Source organism: Neolamprologus brichardi, chromosome 10 (genome assembly GCF_056152115.1).
Source record: "Neolamprologus brichardi isolate AB-2024 chromosome 10, ASM5615211v1, whole genome shotgun sequence".
Lineage (NCBI taxonomy): Eukaryota > Metazoa > Chordata > Actinopteri > Cichliformes > Cichlidae > Neolamprologus > Neolamprologus brichardi.
In genome coordinates, this window is record NC_142113.1 from 20,128,842 (window position 1) to 20,152,588 (window position 23,747).

Here is a 23,747-nt window from a genome sequence, read left to right on the forward strand (position 1 = left end):
GGGAGAGAAGAGGGACATTTTGGAGCAGGATGGCAAGAGGGACGGTGGCCACATACCTGCATGGAGTCCTTCTCCTGGCTCTGTGGAAACCCTCGCTGCAAGGAGGTGGGTCCCCTTTACTGCATGTGTGTGGCACCCAGTGGAGATCAGGTGTCACATAAAGTTTCTTTAGCATTTGTAAAAGAAATGCATGGACAGCTCTTTTTTTTTCTTTGTTTGTATGTTCTATGAGATCTGTGAGAGGTTTTGCATATATAAACTGGCTGCTAACAATTATTCTATTATTATACCGTCGATTTCCTCAGTGAAAGCACATTGTATTCAATGTCCAAAAACCTACTACAGAGCTAAATTTACTTGACTGAAGAAGCTATTTCTTAGCACCATGAGTGTAGCATCATTACCAACATGTCTGCAGCCTGTTCCCATCTCAATTCTGAAGAACTTAAAGTCTAAAATGGCTTTCTTAGTCAAATTCATTTTCAGCCTTCTGAAAATACTACATTGACCTTGCAGTCAACATGCCTTATATGTTCATAAAAAGTGCATTTTTTTCTTAACAATAAATCAAGAAGACATTGCTTTGTTGAGTGATTCTAAAATATTGCTGCTTTAACTTTCCGAATGCTAGTTTCCTCCCCCCTCATCTGTCTGGAAGAAAGTGCTGAAGCAGGTGAACGCGTAAATTAAGGATGACACACTTTAGACAAATAACTTCTCAAAGTCCAGGTGTATTTATTTTCTCACAGTCAGCTCCTGAGGCATGAGGTCTGGACAACAGGGTTATACTTAAAGCTTTTAATGAGGTGTTGCACCGTATTAAAAGGTTTAATTCAGACCGTGTGATCCAGACCTCATCCCTCCAAGATGCCTTTTCATTGTCTTGTCTGTTTAAGCTTTGAGCCGGCTGATCTGAAGAGGTTCCCCCTCAACTCTTCCTGTCTTGTTAGACGAGACATCCGCTGGTTTAAGAGCTGTTCTAGACTGTTGTGTAATTTGCATTCACTCGAGGTCAGGCTGAACCACTGCACGATCACTGGAAAGCAAGGAGATGGTATCTGCTGTTTAGCTTCTTTGTTTTGGTCTTGCTTGGGATCTCAACATCTGCATTCTTTGAAATGGTACCTCAAGCCAAAAATAAATTGAAAACCTCAGCACAGACTATTCAGGGTACAGCAAAAGTTAAACTGTGTGAGTTTTAGAAGCAGAAGCCAAAAATAAGGTAAGAATGCCAGATCGCTTTTTTGCCTTTATCTGATAGGACCAACTACCTCCTGAAGTCTGCATTGTGTGATGACTTCAGTGACAATAAAGGCCAGCATACAGAGAACACACAATTAAGCTGCTGGATACAAGAAGTGTTACTTAAGTTTTTGTCTTTCTAAATTAGATAAGAGTCAGTGTTGCGCAGGAAATGAGAAGTGAAAAGAGGATGACATGACAAAAGGTTTTCCTGCCTTGAGTGAAATATGATCACTGGATTGGGATGTTAAGTGAGCCATCAGACATACTGTGACTTTTTCTGAGTTTTAAAATAACAAAACTGAAGTTCAGACTCTGTGAAGTTATAACTCCTTGCCAATTAATCCAAGTTGTTGGGTGCTATAAAACAAGATATTGAACTAATTGAAACCCGATGATGGGAATAAAACTTGCAAAAACAACCAGCTCACCAAAGTGCATTGAAGAACATCCAAAACAATGAAAGACCACTTTTAATCTGAAGCTCAGATGTAAACCTGTTGATTGTAATAAAGGAAATAATCACTAAATTCAGCAGAATTTGTCCTCTGGGGTTCCCACAGTAAGGCTAGCATGGCCTAAAACAGTAATATTTGTATATGGACTTAGTAATTAAATGTGGCAGGCATTATTACTTCACTAATGAGTTATTAATGACCCTGAAGAAAAATCCCTTTCCAAACAGTGACCAAATCTCTGGTGAATTTGAGAGCATACCTGTCCTGTCCAATGTTTAATTCCAATAAAAATTCCTCCAAAAACAACAAAAGCCTTTTGGCAAGCCTGTCCAGAACAATCTAGCCGGCAGAGCTGAATGACCGAACAGTTAAGTTATTTACTGTGTTGGAAATGTGCTGTACATGGCAACACTATGATGTAAGTAACCCACATTCTTTAGGAATCCCTACAGACCTTTACACATCTGGACTGTGGGATCTTAGAAAGCCTTTCCTTTTATAGTTGTTCACGCTCCCTGGTTCTATTTTTGGTTTTTGTGATTTGAAAACAACATAGGTGCAAAAAAGTGTGAGAATTGTGACCGAAGCATGCCATTTGTATGAAACAGCGTTTGTTATTGGCTGCAGAGAAACTCGGATAGCAAAGAGATGATAATCGTTTCGGACAAGCGGACAAGCGCACACGTACACGCTTTCCACACTTTTTATCATCTCCCTGCTTGTGTGGCATTAGATTCTATTTGTTAAATGTAATCCTTGGTGTTTGGGCAAATTAAATGGGTTACATCCTGCAAAGAGGTGAAAATTATGCCCCATTAGCACCGACAGATGACTCACAAATCCCACAAATTCTGCTAGGAGCCCGAAACATAGTCACCAATAAATTGCTGTGTTTGTAAGGTGATGTAAATGGCTTTGTCTGCTCATATAAAAAGAACTGTGCAACTTTATTTTATCAATAATACCCACTGTTTTTTATAGCAGAATATTTATAACAGGCACAGAAAAACCTACAATATTAAACACATTGCTTTTGCACACTATGAACAGGGGTATATGTACCTGCTGGAGGTGCGACTGGAGGAGTCGGGCCAGGAGCTGGAACTGGATTTGGACCAGGAGGCATTGGGACAGGATTTCAGCCTGGAGGAGGTGGACCAGGAGGCACTGGTACTGCTCTAGGAGGCTTTGGACCAGGAGCTGGTGGAGGTAGGTTTGAGAGTTTCTCCCCAAGTTTTACTGAATCTGACTGCAGCTGCACAGAAACACTGGCTGACATGTTTCAACTTATCCTTAACCCGCTACAGGTAATCAGCATTCCTTTCAGATGCAGTTGTTCTCGTAAAAATAGCTAAAGATTTAAGATTTATCGTCAATTACACAAGCACTATTTTTCAAATGTTCTATACCTTCTGTTTAAATGAAATCAGTTACTGGAGGAGTTCCAGGTTACAAGCCATGAAAAGCTTTAAAAGCTACGCTATGTTTTCATGTCTCACCAATAATGAATTCCTCATGTTGCGTTCAACAACAAGAACAAAATCTGGCCATAAATTTGCCTGTGATGTTTGGCTGCTTTTCAGCTTTCTACATACACATGTCATCCACATCAATCTTTCTTTGCTTTCAACTCACAATCACTCTATTCCTCAGGGGGCTATGGGGGTCAAAGGCCAGGTGGTGTAGGCCCAGGAGTGGGACCAGGTGGAGTGGGACCGGGTGGAGTTGGACTGGGTCTGGGACCAGGAGGAGTGGGACCAGGTGGAGTGGGATTGGGTGGAGTTGGACCAGGTCTGGGACCAGGAGGAGTGGGACCAGGAGGTTTTAGGCCCAGCAGCTTTGGTCCTGGAGGACTGGGACCTGGAGGCGTTGGGACTGGTAAGACAAATATAGTCGTGAGATATTTTGTTTGCTTCTTGATTTATTGATTGATTTAATTATCTGCAAAGAGCAACGTTTTTCCTTCTGTTACTTTTCACCTAACTGTCCTGATTACTTTCCTCTTAAAGGTGTCAAGCCTCCAAAAACAGGTAATATGTTTGTTTTTTCAATAAATCTTCAAATGTCATGAAATTTATGCAAGAAAAACTCAACTTATAGATCACTCTGATGGCTCTAAGAGTTCAAGGTGATTTGTCCTTTATTTAAATAGGAGGCGGATATGGTACTGGTGGAACAGGACTAGGACCAGGCGGAGTCGGGACGGGTGGTTTTGGAGCAGGTGGTGTTGGTCCTGGTGGTTACGGAGCTGGGCCTGGAGGAGTTGGTCCAGGAGGTTTTGGAACCGGCACTCAAGGCATATTCATCATGATTTTTTTTTTCTTTTTTTTTTTTTTTGGGGGGGGGGGGGGGGGGGGGGTACAGGTAGCATATGATAAATTGTAGATTTTCAGCACAACCCCCAACATAGTACATGTTAACGTTTGGGGATCTGGGATCTGTGTTCAGCCTCTGGTTAATTCAAGGCAGCAGAATAAGAACAGCATTGGTGTACCTTCATTTCATATCTTCTGTCTTCTAGTTTACTGTTGGTGGGGACCCAGCCTGATCAGTACAGACACATACAGTGATAAAGGCTGATCCATTAGGCTTGGCAGACTCCCAATGAAGGAAAAAAGTCATTACATGAGTCAGAAGGACTGATATGTTTTGGAATTTCAGTCCATTCTGTTTTCAATCCCCCAAATCATGGAAGTGACAATATCCAAACTAATCCTAGACGTTAAACATCGGCTTTGTGTAACATTTTGAAATCCATCCATTGTGCCTTTATTTAGAAAGTGTAAACAAACCAAGTCTAGGTAAGTGTAAGCAAAGGAAACAGATTCACATATCATATTTTCCAGTTTACTGACGTCTGGCCATCTCAGTGAACACATTTTTCATCCTCACTGCATGTTTATGTACACTAAGTATGTGCGTGTGTGTGTCAGTGTGTGTGTGTGTGTGTGTGTGTGTGTGTGTGTGTGTGTGTGTGTGTGTGTGTGTGTGTGTGTGTGTGTGTGTGTGTGTTTGCGTGTTTGCATGTTCCACTCTGAAGAGGTACATGTAAACATAGGCAAGCAATAGAAGGCATGCATTATGAATAAAAGTAAGTTCCAAAAATGGAAACCATTGCAAGCCAAAATTATGCAAATGAACACAATGACAATTAAATTATATTTCAAAGAAAAAAGTTCTTGTGTGAAGCTCGAAATGACCTAATTTGTATACAAAGCATGAACAGCAGCACCTGTTTTAACGGGAAGTTGCAGAATTCTTTTTATGCTACATGTTTTATTTTCATTCATATCTCTTTACAGGCTTTTGATTCCTCTCTTTGACCAGCTGTAATTGATTCAGTTACTGCCAAAGCCTACAGGAGGTTTAAGAGGTTTTAGAGTTTATTACTCTAAAAACTGTAGTTTTGTCCTGGAAAGACATAAATGTGTAATAGTACAAAAGCATCAAGTTGCACAAAATTAGTTAGTGTATGATTTCATTTGTGTTTGGAAATTTAGGTAGTACTAAGTGCTCCTTCTTCACGTTTTTTCACCAGGGTTTGGAGGCCTTGGAGCAGGAGGTACTGGGACTGGTGGAGGACTGGGAGCTGGAACAGGTTACACACCTGGAGGTCAGCAGATGTCATATGTCTGTATCAGCGTGGCTCTTGCATGTATATCAGCTAAATACTTACCTTCATACATGCTGGATCTCTGTGATCCACATACCATAGGCATACTGTACATACCACACAAAGCATTGGAAATGACTGAAATATGATTTATTTAATCTTCTTAAGTTTCCATTTACCATAAATGTGTGGTAAACATAAATATAAGCTCCTTATCTTTAAGGATGCATATGTAGCAAATAACACTCTGGTCTAACACAGGTGGATATGGAGGTGGTTATGGACCAGGTGGAGGAGTTCAATACCCAGGAATTGGTGGAACTGGTCCCAAACCTCCTAAAACAGGTAGGTACTATATGTTTATGAATTAATATTAGATGATACTATATGACTGACCTATGATATCATATGTTTCTTTTTCATCTTAGGTGGAGTTGGGACAACACTTGGAGGAACAGGATTTGGAACTGGGGGTGCAGGGGTTAGGCCTGGTGGAACAGGATTTGGACCAGGTGGTGCAGGAATTGGGCCAGGAGGTGCAGGGGTTGGGCCTGGTGGAACAGGATTTGGCCCTGGCGGTGCAGGATTTGGCCCTGGTGGTGCAGGAGTTGGGCCTGGTGGAACAGGATTTGGCCCTGGTGGTGCAGGAGTTGGGCCAGGAGGTGCAGGGGTTGGGCCTGGTGGAACAGGATTTGGGCCAGGAGGTGCAGGATTTGGCCCTGGTGGTGCAGGAGTTGGGCCTGGTGGAACAGGATTTGGCCCTGGCGGTGCAGGATTTGGCCCTGGTGGTGCAGGAGTTGGGCCTGGTGGAACAGGATTTGGCCCTGGTGGTGCAGGAGTTGGGCCTGGTGGAACAGGATTTGTCCCCGGTGGTGCAGGTGTTGGACCGGGTGGAACAGGATTTGTCCCCGGTGGTGCAGGATTTGGCCCTGGTGGTGCAGGTGTTGGACCGGGTGGAACAGGATTTGTCCCCAGTGGTGCAGGAGTTGGGCCTGGTGGAACAGGATTTGGCCCTGGTGGTGCAGGAGTTGGGCCTGGTGGAGGTATATAATATATATACATTTCCTCAACAATAAAAAGAAAGCTTTTGTGATTAAATCGTAATAACAAATTGACATTTAAACAGTGCATGCCGCATTTCCCGCTGTTTGTAAAACATACTATTCTGAATTTTCAAGTAGTTTGTGTCTTACTTTTTAAAGTTGATGAAACTTTTGTCTATAGAAAACATTTTTCCTCTTTCAGTTCCAACATTGCCACAGACTGGTACCACTGGAGGAGGACCTGGGGTAAAGAGTGGTGGTAAAGCATCAAAGCAAGTCCCAGGTAAACTTATCACAACACAAAAACAAGAATGCAAAAGGCTTTGCAGTTCTAAATTTAAACCAGAAACACTGATTTTTTCGGGTGGGGGTGGGGTATTGCATTAATATGATGTCACACAGGCATTGGCGTGCCTGGACTCTATCAAGGTGGATTTGTCCCAGGCCAAGGTATGTTGAAACATATCAAACATATGATAAATAAATACACGATGGTACGGTAAAAAAAAACAATATATCACTATAAGAGATTTCGTTTACAGAAGAGGTTGCAAGTGTTATCCCGTCTTCTCTGATCAGGGTTTGGAGGCCGTGGTGTTCTCCCTGGAGTGGCTACAGGAACTGGAATAGGAACTCAGAGTGGTATGTACATGAACTTTGTGAATACGGGAAAATCTCATCTTCAAAAAAAAAAAACATGTTGCCTTGATCCCTGCAGGAGCCGGAGTACTTGGTCAGGGTGGCACTGGACCGGGAGGTGCAGGCAGTAAGCATCATAAAGCCTAAACCTAAAAGCTGTGTGATATTACAAGTACAGCTGTTGTGCATTACTTGGCTTTTAAATATTAAGACCTTAAAAAAATATTAGTGAATGGCAGCAAGTTAGAACCTTAAAGGGCTTCTGTGTAAAGTCTATCTCTCACCTTAGATGGGCGAGGACAGCCATTGCCTGGGATTTTTCGTGGTTATCCCCTCATATCACCAAAAACAGGTAAGAGAAGCAGAGACATGAAGAAGATGCAGCATGTAGCGCTACAGGCCAGCAGGACAAAAAGGAAAGGAAAAATTCAACTTTTTTTTATTTTTTATTTGCAGGAGTGGGAAAATCCAAGAAGAATCCAGCCAAAGCTGCAGCTAAATACGGTACAGACCACGGTTGAGGTGTAAGCCTCATTTTCAACATTAATAATGCAAAAGTAACTGAATAATTGTGGTCTAATAGAAAAATACTTTGTTTAAATTTGTATTTATGGAGGTGGAGCTGGAGGCGCGCTTGGTCAAGGAGGCACTTTTGGGGGTGGGGTTGGAAGAGTTCCTGGAGGGGGAGTCTCACCTGGGTTAGGTGGTGGAGTTGGCACAGGAGGCGGACCTGGATTTGGAGGCGGAGTTGGAACAGGAGGTGGAGTTGGAACAGGAGGGGGACCTGGATTTGGCGGTATTGGAACAGGAGGAGGACCTGGATTTGGAGGCGGAGTTGGAACAGGTGGCGGTATTGGAACAGGAGGTGGAGTTGGAACGGGAGGGGGACCTGGATTTGGAGGCGGTGTTGGAACAGGAGGGGGACCTGGATTTGGAGGCGGTGTTGGGACAGGAGGCGGACCTGGATTTGGAGGTGGAGTTGGAACAGGAACTGGACCTGGATTTGGAAGTGGAGTTGGAACAGGAACTGGACCTGGATTTGGAGGCGGAGTTGGAACTGGAGGTGTCCCTGGATTTGGAGGTGGAGTTGGAACTGGAGGTGTCCCTGGAGTAGGTGGTGGCATACCAGGCTTAGGTAATTCCATACTCCTGTAAAAGTTACATCATGCATTCATTCAGAAATTTTCTATTCATAGATGTTATTTATAAATTCTGAAAATTCTTCAACAAACAAGATTTGAAATTAAATATGTTTATTGGGATTTAATGGGTCCTTTTGTGATTTGGTAACTTTGTATTCTGACATGGCCACAGGTTATGGCCCAGGTTCAGCCAAAGCACGGAAATATGGTGAGACACATTTCTTCATTTCTGTAAAATACCCAAATTACATGATGAATATGTGTTGTTTGCAACACTCAAAGTGCCTTAAATTTCTCCAGGTGGTGGAGGTGTCGGGACTGCAGGAGGGCCTGGTTCTGGAATTGGAACAGGAGGGGCAGGTGGTGGCTATGGTTTTGGTCCAGGTGGCTCAGGTACTGGCACATCTGGAGGCCTTGGAGGTGTGAGACCTGGCTCTGGAGTTGGTTTTGGTCCCAGTGGTACTGGCACCAGACCAGGTGGTCTTGGCTATGGTCCCAGTGGTACTGGCACTGGAGCAGGTGGTCTTGGCTATGGTCCAGGTGGTACTGGCACTGGGTCAGTAGGAGTGGGACCCGGGGGTAATTATGAATCACTATATTAAAATCTCATATTAAATATTAAAATATACATAAACTATATTGTACACTACTATCAATACTAACTTGAGAATGTGCAGTTATGAAACCAAATCTATGACATTATCAAAGACATACAATATACATAAATACTATAATTTTATTTCAGGGTATGATGCCAGTGCCAAAGCTCGTAAATATGGTAAGACATAATTTATCTATTTATTATAGATTATTCATCAAAATAAATCAAAGCAGCTAAAAGTTAACCATTTTCTCCTGAAAGGCATGTTAAGTGGGGCTCTTGGAGGTCCAGGAACAGGTACTGGAGGACTAAGGCCAGGTGGTGCTGGAACTGGTTATGGCCCAGGCGGCGTTGGCCCAGGCGGCGTTGGCCCAGGCGGCGTTGGCACTGGCTATGGCCCAGGTGGAGTTGGGCCAGGTGGAGTTGGCACTGGCTATGGCCCAGGTGGAGTTGGACCAGGTGGAGTAGGACCAGGTGGAGTTGGAACTGGCTATGGCCCAGGTGGAGTTGGACCAGGTGGAGTTGGAACTGGCTATGGCCCAGGTGGAGTTGGACCAGGTGGTGCTGGCACTGGCTACGGTCCAGGCAGCGTTGGACCAGGTGGAGTTGGCACTGGCTACGGCCCAGGTGGAGTTGGGCCAGGTGGAGTTGGGACTGGCTATGGCCCAGGTGGAGTTGGACACGGTGGTGCTGGCTATGGCCCAGGTGGAGTTGGACCCGGTGGTGCTGGCTATGGACCTGGAGGTATGATAGAAGAGAAATAAGGAGCCATGTCAGAATTAAAATGGGTCCACCGTCTAATATAAAACTAATGCTGATGCGTTTGCAGGTTATGCTGGAGCCAAAGCGCGCAAATATGGTAAGAAACAACCTACTAAATGTCTGATGATCTTTACAGTAAATTTGCAATTTCATAAAATATATGTATAGAGAATATCAGAATATCCACCTGAACTCACACAACTATGCACTTCTAATGAATGTTACTAATCACACCTTTAGTTTTGACATCTGACAAGTCTGTGGATCTGACAAGTTTTTGTTTTCTCATAAAATCCTACTCTTTGCAGGTGTTCCTGGAGGTACTGGAGGTGCCCTTGGTGCAGGAGGCCTTGGAGGAGGAACCGGGCCTAGTTCTGGGCTTGGAGTTGGAGTAGGGGTTCCTGGACGGGGTGGAGTGTCAACAGGTGGTGGAACGGGACTAGGACTCGGGGCAGGTGGTATACCGGGGTCTGGTGTTGTGACAGGAGTTGGACCAGGCGGATTTGGACCAGGCAGTGCTGGAGGTACAGACATGAAACGCCTCTCTTATAGTTCTAAATATGATACACTTAGCTTTAAAGGATTTGTCCCCTCGTGCTTATCTCACAGGATATGCAGAGGGACCCAAGTCGAAATATGGTGCAAACTAACCTAAAATACATCACATGAACACATGTAATATACATGAGCATTAACACAGGAAGAGTTCAAAATATAATGTAATTTTATATTTAAATGAAGGCAATAATTTTAAGTTTCTTACATCAGATTTTGGTAGGAATTATAATCAGTCAATTAGAATGAAATCATTTTTGATATAAATTTTAAACAGCAACAATATTTAAAATATTTCCATGGTTAGAAATTGTTTTTCTTTTTAAAGATATTTTAAGCTTTTGTTATAGATAAACTACTCACACACTTTTGAACCTTCCTAGGTCTTCCTGGTGGTGGCACGGGCCCAGGGACTGGAAGAGGATATGGACCTGGTGGTTATGGGCCTGGGGTTGGCACAGGCTATGGACCAGGTGGAGGTTATGGTCTAGGACCAGGGACTGGATTTGGACCAGGTTTAGGAAGCAATGATAATTTTGTTAGACATTTCTGATTGTAGCTCTTTAGAATCTTTAAAATGAAACTTTTTATGTGTATTTGCAGGTTATGGACCTGGATTAAAACCTGCTAAATATGGTATGAATGTTTTGTTTTTTTCAAACTGAATTCTCTTACTTTGTGAATAATGGTGAAAATATCTTCATATGATTTTGATGAAGGCCCAGGTGGAGCTGGCACAGGTGGAGTACTTGGAGTGCTCCGAGGGTTATTAAAAGCTAAAATATTAGTTGCTCATTTCTTTTTGTTTGTTTGTTTCAAAGTTAGCACGGAAAATTAGGTACAAAAAAATCATTCCATTCAAGAAAAGTAATATACAACGAGCTACATACTCACTATTCCTGTTGTTTCTAATGTTTACTTAAAATTATGTTTTTTACTTTTTTTTTTTAACCACATCTGATTTGTTGTGATCCTCAGGCTACGGCACGGCTGGATCTAAAGTTGCAAAGTTTGGTAAGGTGTAGTCTGACAAGTCTGTGTCAAGTGGAAAATAATGAATAAACTTTTTAAGCACCTCTTTTGAATTTACCTCTTTTATAATCTGTAGGGCAACCTGGTGGAGTTGTACCTGGGACAGGAACTGGAACCAGCACTACAGGAGCAGGAACAGGGACCGGCCCTGGCGTTTCAGCGAATGGAACCACCACTGGCACCAATCAGACAACAACTAGACCAAGTGGTGAGCCTCTGTGCTAAGGATAACAAAAATCATATTACAGTTAACTATCATTTTCACAATTTACGAGTTCAATTGTCTATTGCTGGATCAGGAGGAAGACTTGAAGACACAAGAGGCACACCAACTCCGGCATCAGAAGGTATCTGTGCAGTGTTAGAGCAAACACACACAATCAATATGCAAACACGTTTTATTTGGCTATTTAAATTTATATTACTAATCATTCCAGACATTACATGGAGTGCTAGTTTCTAATCTCAGTCCTTTTATTATTCTGTCCTTGTTTCAGGTGATGATATTTACACTGTGATAGAGGGGTCTGGAAGTCCCGGTGGAGAGGGTGTGTGAAACTCTCTGGATTCTTGAGAACATTTTCTTATGTTGAAATCATCCACAGACTTTTGTGCATATGACAATTCTCACAATCAATCAGGTCAGGAATTCTGATGGTTGCTGAAGATGGTGCACAAACAAAGAAGCAACACAAAAAAACAAACAACAACAAAAAGAAACCTTTGTAAATATTTGTTCGAAATAAGCTTTCAGATGTGAAAAGATTCCTACATAATTATTAAAACAGGAGGTACCGGTGTCGGTGGCAGACCAGCGGGTACAGGGAGTGATGGAGATCGTCTAGGTGGAACAGGAATCCCCATCATTGGACCCAAGCCAGGTATTTTTGGCCATTCATGCTACAGAGATATAGATATATGCATATCATAATTACTTAGTTACTGGTTGAACCACGTGTTTCAGAAATACCAGTATTAGTTTAAAAGTTGTATATTAGTTGAAACTTTCTGTCATCTAAGCAGTATTACTTCAATTTATGTTATTTAAACTATCTGTATATAACAGGAATCAACGGGACAACACTTCCAGGTCAGAGATTCTGTATTTATCCATTTCTGTGTATCAGTAGCTGTGTCTTTGTCTTTCACTGCTTTCCTGTTCAAGTCATTATACAGATTTCAGCTACATTTGTTGTGAATCAAAAGAGCTGGATTTCTTAGATTTGGGGGTGGACAGTGCCACCATGTGGCCATTTGAAGTATACAACATGGTTGCCACAAATTCAGATTTTGACCAACATATTCAACCATTACTAAAACATTTTTAATCTTCTCTCCAACAAATTTCATCCAGTTACTAATCAGCAAATAAATAATATTACAGACTAGTAGATCTAAAACAACAAGCACTCCATGAGAGCAAATGTCCACCAAGCCAGCGCAGCATTTACTTTTGAGGGAATTGCATTGTATAATATAGATATCTATTTTGCTTTTTAAATTCTTTTTAAATGTACTTTAAGATGTTTGTAGTGCAGTAAAAATCAGGTAAGGGTATCCAATGTTAACTTTGAGTGCAGAAACTCTGAAAATACTTTCTTGAAAGATAAAAAAAAGTTTGGGGTCAACTTGAAAGGAAAGAAGATGTAAAATATAAAACTGGGAATATGCCCTAAATGTTGCCAATGCAAACAAACGGCAGTAGAAAGCATCGTTTTAAAGATAAAAGACATTTTATGAAAGATTGACCGTAATTGAAGTTTAAAAAGAGCTCAGAGGTCCAAAATAACATGACATTTACAATCCCCATGTATCATCCCTATATGCTCTTATGCTGTCAGTACAAACGATGGCAGTAAGAATCACTGTTTTAAATAGCTCTTTATAGCTTTACAGTCACTTTGAGTTTGTGATCAACCTATTGAAACTGAATGAGAGGTCAGAGGTCAAATGTGGGATGATATTTTAAATCTTTATATGGTACTCTATATGTTGACAATAGACACCACACTTCTAAGAGTTATGGTTTTTAAGTTATACAGCTTTTCTCAACCAATAAATCACTGAGTTGATTTTTAAGATCTTGGTGGATGCAAGCCAAATTTTAATGGATGGTTAAGATAACCCCACTCACACTGAGCCATCATGTTTACGGACAGAAAGACAGAAGAGATAAATATATTCAGATTATAGTAATCTGAGTGCGATGTGGTAAATAGTGTACTTTATACTTAAGATAATATTGTCTACATATAAAATTGTGCCCCTTACTTTGCTTTAGTGCACATTTTGTTTTGTATTTGTACACCATTGCTTTGTTGATGGTCTTGTGTGACACACCCAGTGTATGTGTGCAATAGCAAATTAAGTTCTTTTCTTTATTTCATGTTTTATTATTGATATTCTTCAGTGTAAACTGGCTGCAGTATTTTCACACCTACCAAACTTGCAGTAGATGACAACTCTCAAAATCCAAAAACTTGAATGAACTGATTACAGCAAGCAATAAATATCTTTGTGTCCTATTAAGTGTTACAAAGCATTAGGGGTGTGTGATTACAGATCAGTAAAGTGCCAATACAATTTCCTGATGTGAGAACTTTATTTACTGAGCAAAATCTAATGGTCACGAAGATTAGAGTTAAAACACTGGTGACTGCAAAGCATCCAACATCTGTGAGGGAACAGCAAGTCCACTTCTCTTCTTTGAATTTATAACAGTTAAACTAATAGCTTTCTTCCTACATTCCATAGGATCTACAGGCGTGACCCCTGGTAAGTTAGTATAAATAATTAACACTGAGATCTTATTTGAAGGAAAGCAGATCTCATTCTAAACAGTACTTGACTTTAGAGATTGAAAAAGCATGTGCATTTGAATATAAAACTGAGCATGCAGTGACACACTGACTCCTTTTTGATGTGGCTCACGTTATTTCTCCACTCAAATGCTGTCACGGCTGTCACTGGTTTACCTGAGAGTACCAGAGAATACTGCATGGCAGACTGACACCAGTTAACAGCTGCAAATTGAAACAAATTCATTCATATGTTGCTTAACTTTTTCTGATTTATGCTTTTACAAATAAATCTGTACTGCTGTTCTTACAGTCGGTGGTGGAGCTGCGCAACCAAGTGGTATGTAAACCTCCATAAACTGTCAGGCTAAAGTTTAAATAAGTGCTGTCAGGATTTTACTTACCAGTGTTTCTGGTTTCAAACAGCTGGTGCAGGTGTTGGTAAGTAGGCCTATATGTGGCTCGCAGATTTCTGAAAGATACAAAGATATCAGCAAACACTGCTGTGTCATATTTACACTGGCAACTCTCTTGAACATTTCTCTTTAAAATTCAGGTGGGACAGGACTTCCCCCTACAGGTGAAAGCAAGATGCAGTGCACAGCATTTCTTTGATGTGTTTCTTGCAAAGTTATTCACAAATTAATATTATTTCTCAAATCTGGCCTTTTACAGGTTCTGGTGGTGATCTGACTGGAGTCAAACCCCTCAAACCCCCAGGTGATTAAAACAGGATAAAAATAATCAATTACAAATTAAGTTTAGGGATTACTTACTTATACTGATCACAGATTCAAATCATAAGATTAGCAATAGGAAAAGACTAGAAGTGAGACTAAAAGGAAAAATAGCTACCATTTTGAATAAAGACTGTAAAGAGAAAGGTCATATCAGCTGCAATGGTGGTGAACACGTCCGCACACCATCTATGTTCTGTCTGCAGGTGTCCCCAGAGGTGACACACCAGGTGAAGGTGATGGAGAAGGAGGCCCTGATGGATACAGGGGTGGTACAGCTGGCACAGGTGGACAGGGAGGAGTAGGAAGGGGTCCCACCAGTGCAGGAGTTGCAGGAAGTGTTTCAGATGGTGTATCAACAGGAAGAGAAGGCAGCACTGCTACTGGAACAGGTGTTGGTTCAGGAGGTGCAGTTGGAGCAACACCAAAACCACCTAAAGGTGCCACTTGTGCCTTTTAACTAACTATCCAACTTCTTGACAGTGTGTGCAACTTGCCATGACTAACAAATATTACAACAAACAGTCATGAAGTATAAAAAACACCACACACTGAAGGAAAACATCTAATATGTCTTCACATTTTTAAACTATAGCGTATAAACCTATAGCAGGAGGTACAAGTGGTGGACAGGGAGGAGTGGGAGTAGGAGTGGGAAGTGGTCCTGGATCTGCAGGAAGAGGTCCTGGAGCAGTGGGTGGAGGTCCTGGAGGAGGTGGTTTGGTACCTGGGGCTGGTGGGCCTGGTGCAGTAGGAACAGGAGGTGAGCTGCACTCATGTTTTGGTCCTCAAATGTTTGTGTATCCACGCTAAACTTAAATTCCTATAATACAATAACATAATGATTCCCAGTTTATGCACTTCACACATTTTTCTATTACAGGCTATGGTACTGGAGTTTTACCAGGGGGAGGTGCGCTACCTAAAACTATCTTTAACATCTAAATCCCAGCAAATTTAACAACCCACATTTGAGAATATTTTTGTTTTTCACTCACAGGCATTCGTTACCCTACTGGAGCTGGAGTAACAAAACCAGGCAAAGGTTTATAAACTGAGAAATTATGTTCTCCTTTTTTAAATGAAGACTTTTTGTTTAATCTTTAGCAATGAGAGATGCTACAAAGTCCATTCAGTGTGTTTATTCTTTCCATCAGCATATGGGACTCTTGGAGCAGGGGGCCAAGGTGGGGTTGGCCCCGGTGGATATGGCACTGGTCCAGGAGGTTATGGCACAGGGCCTGGAGGTTATGGAACCGGTCCAGGTGGATATGGTACTGGGCCTGGTGGATATGGAACTGGACCTGGACGCTATGGTGGCGTAGGAGCAGGAGGAACAGGAGTAGGCCCTGGGGGAGGTGTTAGACCTGACGGTGAGTTTACATTGATCAAAAATATTTAATTTAAATAGTTTATAACTATTAGTATTAACAGTTATAAATGCTCTGTTAACCAGGTTCTAGATATGGCACAGGTCCAGGACTGGGTACCGGCACTGGAAAACCACCTAAAAGTATAATGAAGTGAACACACAGAGTAAACCTACATAAAGGAAGTATAGAGAAAACTGAAACTAAACATTTAAAATATTTGATTTTTAGGCTATGGAGCAGGAGCTGGTGGTACTGGGTTTGGACCTGGTGGCTATGGGACTGGACCAGGGGGAATAGGTTATGGACCAGGTGGCCTTGTGCCTGGTGGCACTGGTCCTGGTGGTGCTGGGACCGGAGGTGCTGGGACCGGAGGTGGTGGGACCGGACTGGGTGGTGCTGGAACAAGGCCAGGTGGTATAGGACCAGGTGGTGCTGGCACAGGACCAAGCGGCTATGGACCTGGTGGAGTAGTAAAACCACCTAAATCAGGTATAATAAGCAACTATTTATGACTAACAACATTCAATAAAGTATTATATATATGAACCCGACAGCTGAGTGGTCAGAGGACTAGAACTCTAAAAAGCAGACCCCTGATCCAAATCCAAGCTGGGACAATTTGCTGCATGTTTGTCTCCTGTTTAAAATCCTGCAGTTCTTCTTTTCATTATGCTGATGTAAAGACACAAAATTAAAAATGATTAGGAAAATATTTTATAAGCTATACTCAAGCTGTTAACTTCTATTGACAGGCTATGGATCATCCTCACTAGGTGGAGCTGGCTTTGGACACGGTGAGAATTTATACTTAATCACTTGTGAAGTGTGTTTTTGTCAGTTCTTTGTCTATATATATATATATATATAAAAATCACCATCTGCTAGCCATTACATATATGTACATACTGTTGTTTGAAAGGCAATAAATAACAAGTGGTGATACCTTCACTGTTGTGTGTTATGATAAAATATGCACTTCATCTGTGCAAGTTCTCAGGCACCATGGTATTTTTAAGAGCTTGAAAGAAGACGACTGGACTTTGTTAACTATTTAAAGACGTTTCACCTCTCATCCAAGAGGCTTCTTCAGTTCTGAATTAACTTCTTTAAATAACTTAAAGAAGTCCAGTTCTTTCAAGTTCTTAAGAGTAAAGGAAGTACACAAATCTAAATGTAGGTTGTTATTAGCAAAACATGTAGCTGTGATTGATGTCAATAACCCAATTCTTATACTCTCAGCACTTCTAATTAAAACCAACATGATGCTTTTTATTTCAGAGGCTTCTTCTCTGAGGCAGGTATAAATATAATAAAAAGAACTTTTAAACACAAAACTTCCAGATAGAGTACACCACATCCTGGTAAAACTATTTTTGCTTTCATTAAAAATGTGATAGGGTTACCAGTTAAGTTATGCCTGAATTTCAGGTACAGGAGGGTTTGGACCAGGCGGGGCTGGCACTGGAACTGGAGGGTTTGGACCAGGCGGTGTTGGCACTGGAACTGGAGGGTTTGGACCCGGTGGAGCTGGCACTGGAACTGGAGGGTTTGGACCAGGTGGAGCTGGCACTGGAACTGGAGGGTTTAGACCCGGTGGAGCTGGCACAGGAACTGGAGGGTTTGGACCTGGCGGTGTTGGCACAGGAACTGGAGGGTTCGGACCAGGTGGGGCTGGCACTGGAACTGGAGGGTTTGGACCAGGTGGTGCTGGCACTGGAACTGGAGGGTTCGGACCAGGCGGTGTTGGAACAGGAACAGGATTTGGACAGGCAGGCCAAGGAAAAAGAAAACCTTATAAATCTGGTAAGCAAGGATTACATAAATAAGATCATTAGCTAGATCATATACTAATGGAGATACCTAATGGAGGTTTCATGATATAAGAAATGCAGCCAGCAAACAAATGTTTTATCAAAGGTTTTTTCATTGTTTCTTCCAGGTTATGGGGGAGCTGGTTATGGAACAGGTAAGGGTTTCGTTTGGAGTAGGGAGGTTAATGGTTGTTTTAGATATTTATATGGTTTATAACCGTGTAAATATATTTTAACTTGTCTTCCAGGAGGAGGATTAGGAGGAGGATATGGCCCTGGTGGAGCTGGGGGTACAGGTCCTGGAGGTTTTGGACCAGGAGGTGCTGGGACTGGTGGGTTTGGCCCTGGAGGTGCTCCGACTGGTGGTTTTGGCCCTGGAGGTGCTGGGACTGGTTTTGGTCCTGGAGGTGCTGGGACTGGTGGTTTTGGCCCTGGAGGTGCTGGGACTGGTTTTGGCCCTGGAGGTGCTGGGACTGGAGGCTTTGGGCCAGGAGGTGCTGGGACTGGTTTTGGCCCTGGAGGTGCTGGGACTGGTTTTGGCCCTGGAGGTGCTGGGACTGGGGGCTTTGGCCCAGGAGGTGCTGGGACTGGTTTTGGCCCTGGAGGTGCTGGGACTGGGGGCTTTGGCCCAGGGGGTGCTGGGACTGGGGGCTTTGGCCCAGGAGGAGCTGGGACTGGTGGCTTTGGCCCTGGAGGTGCTGGGACTGGTGGTTTTGGACCTTCTGGCCAAACACTTGGAACAAGAAAGCCGTCTAAATCAGGTTACGGCTCGTCGCTGGGTGGAGCTGGCTACGGACCAGGTAAAATTCTGAGATATACTTAGAAGCATTTCATAGCAATTCATATATTTTCTTATCAGACCCTCTACATTCAAAGCACTACCATTTGCACAAACTTAATGTAAATTAATTCAGAGAGACACTTAAACTAATCCAATTTAACCAACTGAATGCATGAAGTTGACTTTTTGACTGGATCAACACCACATTAAATCATGCATAGGAGTAAACAGCAGCAAAAAGCAACAGGAACTGAATCATATGGTTTGGTTTGCTATGTGGTGGGATTCTATGGAGGGAGTATCTCACACTTTGTGTTTGTCGTTGCATTAAAGTCTTGTCAGAAAGTAACCTTAGACAAAGGAGTTCTCTTTACAGTTACAAACTGTAATATATGACGGACCATTATGATTATTTGAAAGACCAAATATCCTATTCCTTTAATAAACGTGGACTACAGCTCAGTCTGCTTCTCTGTTTAACTTGTTGTTTCACGTTGCTCTATGGAAACATATGTATTGTTGTATTATTTGTCATTTATGTAATTTAATCACATCACTGTTCATTAGGAGGTGGTGTCGGAGTTCTTCCTGGTACTGGGACAGGAGGCGTCACTGGTGGTGGCCAAGGTGAGGTTCCAGTTTATAAAGTCAAGTAAACGTTTAGCACACAGCACATTATAATAAAGAGACAACAGACATATGAAAATTTGACTGAGATAAAACTTTTATTAGTGACTAACTTGAGGTGTGTCAGTTCTCTCTAAAGATCTGTAGTCTCTGGTAATAATACTGGTAATAACTGGTAATAAAAATAAGATGGTTTATTTTACATTAAAAATTCTCCCAAGTGCCTCTAATCCACTGGGTACAACAGCGTTCATTTGGGCCTTTGTTTATATCCCCATGTTGATTAAAAAGTTAACTTGTCTCTCATTCATACCCATTTATCTGTTTAGGTAGCGTAGCAGGAGGTACAGGAGGGCTAGGAGGTCCTGGAGGAACTGGCCAAGGAGTTGGAGGACTACCTGGTGGGGGACCAGGTCAGTTTATATGAAAATATAGTCATTAGGATAATGAGAATGTGCTTTTAATATATTTCAAAACATCAAAATCAACAAAATTCATAGCACTGCACTGTAAACATGGCACAGATAAGAAGTGCTTTGAAAGCTGTAATGTTTTTATTCTTCCAGGAGGTGCTGCTGGTCCTGGATATGGTGGGCTGGGTATAGGAAGTTATCCAGGTGAGACAGATTTGATCACATATGTCCTTTTTAATACTCAGCATACACATTTTAGTAAAATCATACAAAAAAAAAAAACCCTGAGAATAACAGGAAACAGAAAGCAGTGTTATTCTGAGATTTTTTTTAAAAAGTCCATTGTAAGGTATCAGTTGTTTGTTATGACTTTATCTTTCCTGTTATTGTTCTCTAGGGTATGCAGGAGCTGGACAAAAATGTAAGAAAACTCACTGTGTCCTCTGGAATAAGCACGTCCAAATGAACAACGCTGGTCTAGCATTAACACAAAGATACACAGATCTGATGAACATATTACTTTTGCTTATCTTGTTAGTGAAATATAATATATCAAGGATAATTCTGATTGTAACATGCATGCTTTTTTAATATCTACTGACAACTAAGTATCTAAACTCTTTTCTTGTTTTTGTTTGTTTGTTTGTTTTACTATCATGACCTTCAGCTAAAGCGCAGAAGGCAGCCAAATATGCAGCCATGCAGGGTTTACTTGGATCCAGGGGCTACAGAGGTAAAAGTCATAGACATATCATAACAGTCCTGATCACCGCATTTCCTATGCAATACAATCTTTAGCCTCACTTCTGTTGATTAGATAATAGTGTTGACAAATTATAATAATACAAAGTTTTTATAAGGTTTTATAAGGTGCAAAAGGGTTAAAAAGGATCATCTTAGCCCTTTGCTAGATGGTTGCAAGGCAACATGATGACATTGTAATATCCGATATAGATAAAGACCTTCATGAGCCTGAGATGTATCTATGTGTCATGTTTAGTTGTTCAACTCCTAATTATCTAGCAGGAGTTTGCGGACAAAGAAACAAACATACAGACAGACAGATTATCTATCATATAGTAAGAAGATGTGATTTACATTCATTTTAGGACTCATAGCGATGATATGTTCTTCTTCATGTGTTGCAACTTGAAAGGAAATTAAAAAAAAAAAACATAAGTAAGATTACCGGACCTCCCAATATACACTGTAATTATTTTCACACGCATACTAGACCGGATATTAAATGGTCTTTGGCCTGCCAGCTCCCCAATACAAAGTCCCTTGATATCCAAATATGCAACAATTTGTGTTGATGTGAGAATAGCACAGGTCCACTGAATCCATAGCGAAGTGGTTAGCTTGTGCATTGCTCATACATGCTCTGTCCAGGCAGCAACTTAATCTAAAGCAAACTGAACATTTTCCAGCAAATTATTTGAAAGCAATCTGAAACTGACGACCTCCTGCCATGTGCTACATGCGAGGAAGGACAAGGACAACGTCCTCACCTGCTTCACCTGACACTGAACTCTGACCAGAATTATTCTTTTTAGTTAAAAATAACATTTTTGCTTCGCAGGTGTAAGCCTCTGCGAACCAATCAAGTTGTAGTTTACAACTTGGTCTCTCCAGAATCACAGTGAAGCTACATTGAGACTGCAGGCAAGATAAGATTTCATGTTGATGTTGCTACAAACAAGCAACTTTGTAACCTAAATACAAACATAACTACAAACCACCTCTGGACTACAAACTAGCTAAGGACTCAACCAACTGGGAGATCAAACTCACCCTCTAGTAATACATTTTAAGGGTTTAAGAAAAGTCATGTCATGTTTTTTGTGTGTGGCTGTAATCTTTGTGGGATGGGATAGACTTTCAATTAATAAAAAACCGAGAGTAGCTTCTAGAGTAAATTGCCAGACTCCTCTGTGAGTTTCCTCTGATTTTTTCTACAGAAGTGACATGCTCAAAATTGGCAACAATTGGTAACACCCACAAATACAGGAACTCTGTGTCTGTGTAGGAAATAAACATTTGACCCAACAAACTGAGGAAATATGTCCTGGAAGCTATTCTGAGTTAGTATAAAGTGGGATTTAACAGTTGTCATTTTATGTTGGTCTGGATGAACAGTGGAAGTCTTATTTAAACAATCCGCATACTGCATGTAAAGTGAAGAATAACGCTGCCTTTGTTCCGCTTTTTAGGAGCTGGCCGTAGGAGGAAGTGAGAAAGACCAAAAGACAGGAAGTGACCTCATTAAAACAACAGTGGTGCTATTGCATGATCCCACACTGTAGATGTCTTACCTGCCACAGAAGCTGAAGCTTCAGCACATCCCGCTTTTTACATTTCCATTTGCTTGGGTTTTATAAATGGTTGCAGTGGTTCTCAACCGGATCAGATTCACCGCCAGGTGAAGATTGCTGTTTCCCTTTGTTAAATACTTTTTTTTTTTTCCTTTTTTGGATAATTAAGTCATTTTATTTTGGTCAAATTAGTAAATGTCAATTTCTCAAGAAAGTTTCAAAAATAAAATAACGTGGGTAGAATACCCCAGAAATTCCTGATGATCGGGTTGAGAACCACTACAGTGAAGAATCAGCATTTCTTTTCATCACTTTTTGTCTGTCTTTGCTGTGTTGATTATCATTTGTGATGTTATGCAAGTATTGGCACAAATCCTCTGGGTTAAGACTGACACCAAGGACTCCCTCAGGGCAGCTCCTTCAGACCTGTCTGCATGCTGACACGATGTGTAAAGAAATATAGGGCAACACTTTTACCCAGTTAAACTGGGATGTGTCTGCAGAATGGCTGAGCAGATAATTCACTGTTAGCATCTTTTACATCAGTGGACAAACAAGTAGTGTGTACAGACACAGAGACAAACAGCTGCTGTCACAGGAGAAGATGAAGGCAGTATTTTATGAAGCTGTGGTAGTCTTTTGATCCTTGAAAAGCAGTCTCTGGCCATGTGAGCTGTACTCAGGCCTCAGTAGTATCAGTAATGGAGCCTGAGGATTCTCACAGATACTACTTGAGGCCCACCTGTGAGATTCTTCCACTCATTTCACAACTTAATGGCACTGTTTTATAGCCACATCACACTCAATGGTATAAATGTAAAATATTGGTTAGCGTGCATATATTTTGATTGTTAGGCGGGTGTATTTGTCCTGACTTTCTGAATGGGCTTAGTTTTAGCTTTTACATTTGCTGTTGAGGTAAGCATTCAAACTAAATGTGAGGTAATATGACTAGAGTACATGACATCCGAGGAGTACTGATTACTGCGTTTTCCTTCTGTTCATGAACCTCCTTTAACACTGTTGGGGAAACTGCTCACGTTTACTAGACTTTTTAAATTATGTTGAGAACTGTATTTAGCCTCATTTTACAAAGTCAAGTGCATTATTACAGTACTAAAATATTTGAGTTAGTCATTCTGTGTGTGTGTGTTTTTACAGTTTTTAAACCGGTGTACTACTATGATGAGTATAAGTGCTTTGTTTTCTACATTGTCCTTGAATGTGTGCTGAATCACAGTGCAGTCTGTGATGTCAGTGGGTCAAAAGTGGGGTGAGTGAATCTCGTCTTGCATTTGAGCTCATGTGCATCTCGAGCTCAGTGTGATTTTTAACATCTGTGTTTCTTTTTTTTATGTGGCCTATGAAGAAAATTATGCACTTTTGTAAACTCTCTGACAATGCTCTCCGAAGTAAAGAGATGACCAATGACGACTTCTTTGTGTCATTATTTTATTGCTACTGGAGTACCACTTGGCAAGAGGAGGAAGCTCAACATCTAGAAGTAGATGTTGGTTTTTTAGCATATTGAACAGTGGTGGGTTAAGCCACAAGGTATGCTGTATTGAGAAAGGAAACAGACAACTGTGGCTTCGGGGAGTATAAAAAAATGCAGAACAGCAGTGAAGCTTTGTGTACGTGGTGACTCATATGAAGAGTGAACAATTAGTTGTTGATGCTGTACAAACTTTAAAACAAGACAACTATTATGAAGAGCTGCAGTGCATGTTTGGGTGCTGATTGAGATTGGGTACTGCCGAGTCAACATCAGTTAGTGATAAAGTGCCAGCGTGACAACTCTGCAG

The 23,747-nt window shown here is 41.5% G+C and overlaps 1 protein-coding gene and 2 long non-coding RNA genes across 3 annotated transcripts; all 3 read left to right on the plus strand.

The window, feature by feature from the left end:
* Positions 1–30: 30 nt before the first annotated feature.
* On the plus strand, positions 31–3,983 carry LOC148100926 (uncharacterized). Its single transcript, XR_015719692.1, has 5 exons — positions 31–105; positions 2,751–2,909; positions 3,354–3,578; positions 3,710–3,730; positions 3,853–3,983. It is a non-coding gene; the product is annotated as an uncharacterized LOC148100926 (long non-coding RNA).
* Positions 3,984–5,242: 1,259 nt separating this feature from the next.
* On the plus strand, positions 5,243–20,093 carry LOC102793905 (uncharacterized). The gene is made up of 44 exons (XM_087846968.1): positions 5,243–5,313; positions 5,575–5,658; positions 5,742–6,156; positions 6,234–6,356; positions 6,559–6,639; positions 6,759–6,806; positions 6,936–6,998; positions 7,075–7,122; positions 7,285–7,347; positions 7,452–7,499; positions 7,612–8,130; positions 8,310–8,345; positions 8,438–8,716; positions 8,883–8,915; positions 9,000–9,482; positions 9,568–9,597; positions 9,809–10,024; positions 10,439–10,570; positions 10,659–10,691; positions 11,034–11,069; positions 11,164–11,295; positions 11,387–11,434; positions 11,585–11,635; positions 11,876–11,968; positions 12,154–12,177; positions 14,199–14,225; positions 14,312–14,326; positions 14,442–14,465; positions 14,561–14,605; positions 14,829–15,062; positions 15,218–15,385; positions 15,506–15,535; positions 15,623–15,667; positions 15,780–15,995; positions 16,079–16,135; positions 16,224–16,484; positions 16,748–16,789; positions 17,424–17,798; positions 17,935–17,961; positions 18,055–18,606; positions 19,155–19,214; positions 19,544–19,627; positions 19,781–19,854; positions 20,025–20,093. The coding sequence occupies exons 2-44, from the start codon at positions 5,581–5,583 to the stop codon at positions 20,091–20,093; spliced, it is 5,517 nt and encodes a 1,838-aa protein (XP_087703094.1). The 5' UTR covers positions 5,243–5,313; positions 5,575–5,580.
* A 201-nt stretch (positions 20,094–20,294) lies between these two features.
* On the plus strand, positions 20,295–23,373 carry LOC148100927 (uncharacterized). The gene is made up of 2 exons (XR_015719693.1): positions 20,295–20,360; positions 21,841–23,373. It is a non-coding gene; the product is annotated as an uncharacterized LOC148100927 (long non-coding RNA).
* Positions 23,374–23,747: the final 374 nt, after the last annotated feature.

Coding starts and splice junctions, on each gene's coding strand:
- LOC102793905 (XM_087846968.1), top strand. CDS start 5,581: ATGGAGGTGGTTATGGACCAGGTGGAGGAGTTCAATACCCAGGAATTG. Junction 7,123..7,284: donor TGGACCGGGAGGTGCAGGCA/GTAAGCATCATA, acceptor CTCTCACCTTAG/ATGGGCGAGGACAGCCATTG. Junction 7,500..7,611: donor CAAAGCTGCAGCTAAATACG/GTACAGACCACG, acceptor GTATTTATGGAG/GTGGAGCTGGAGGCGCGCTT.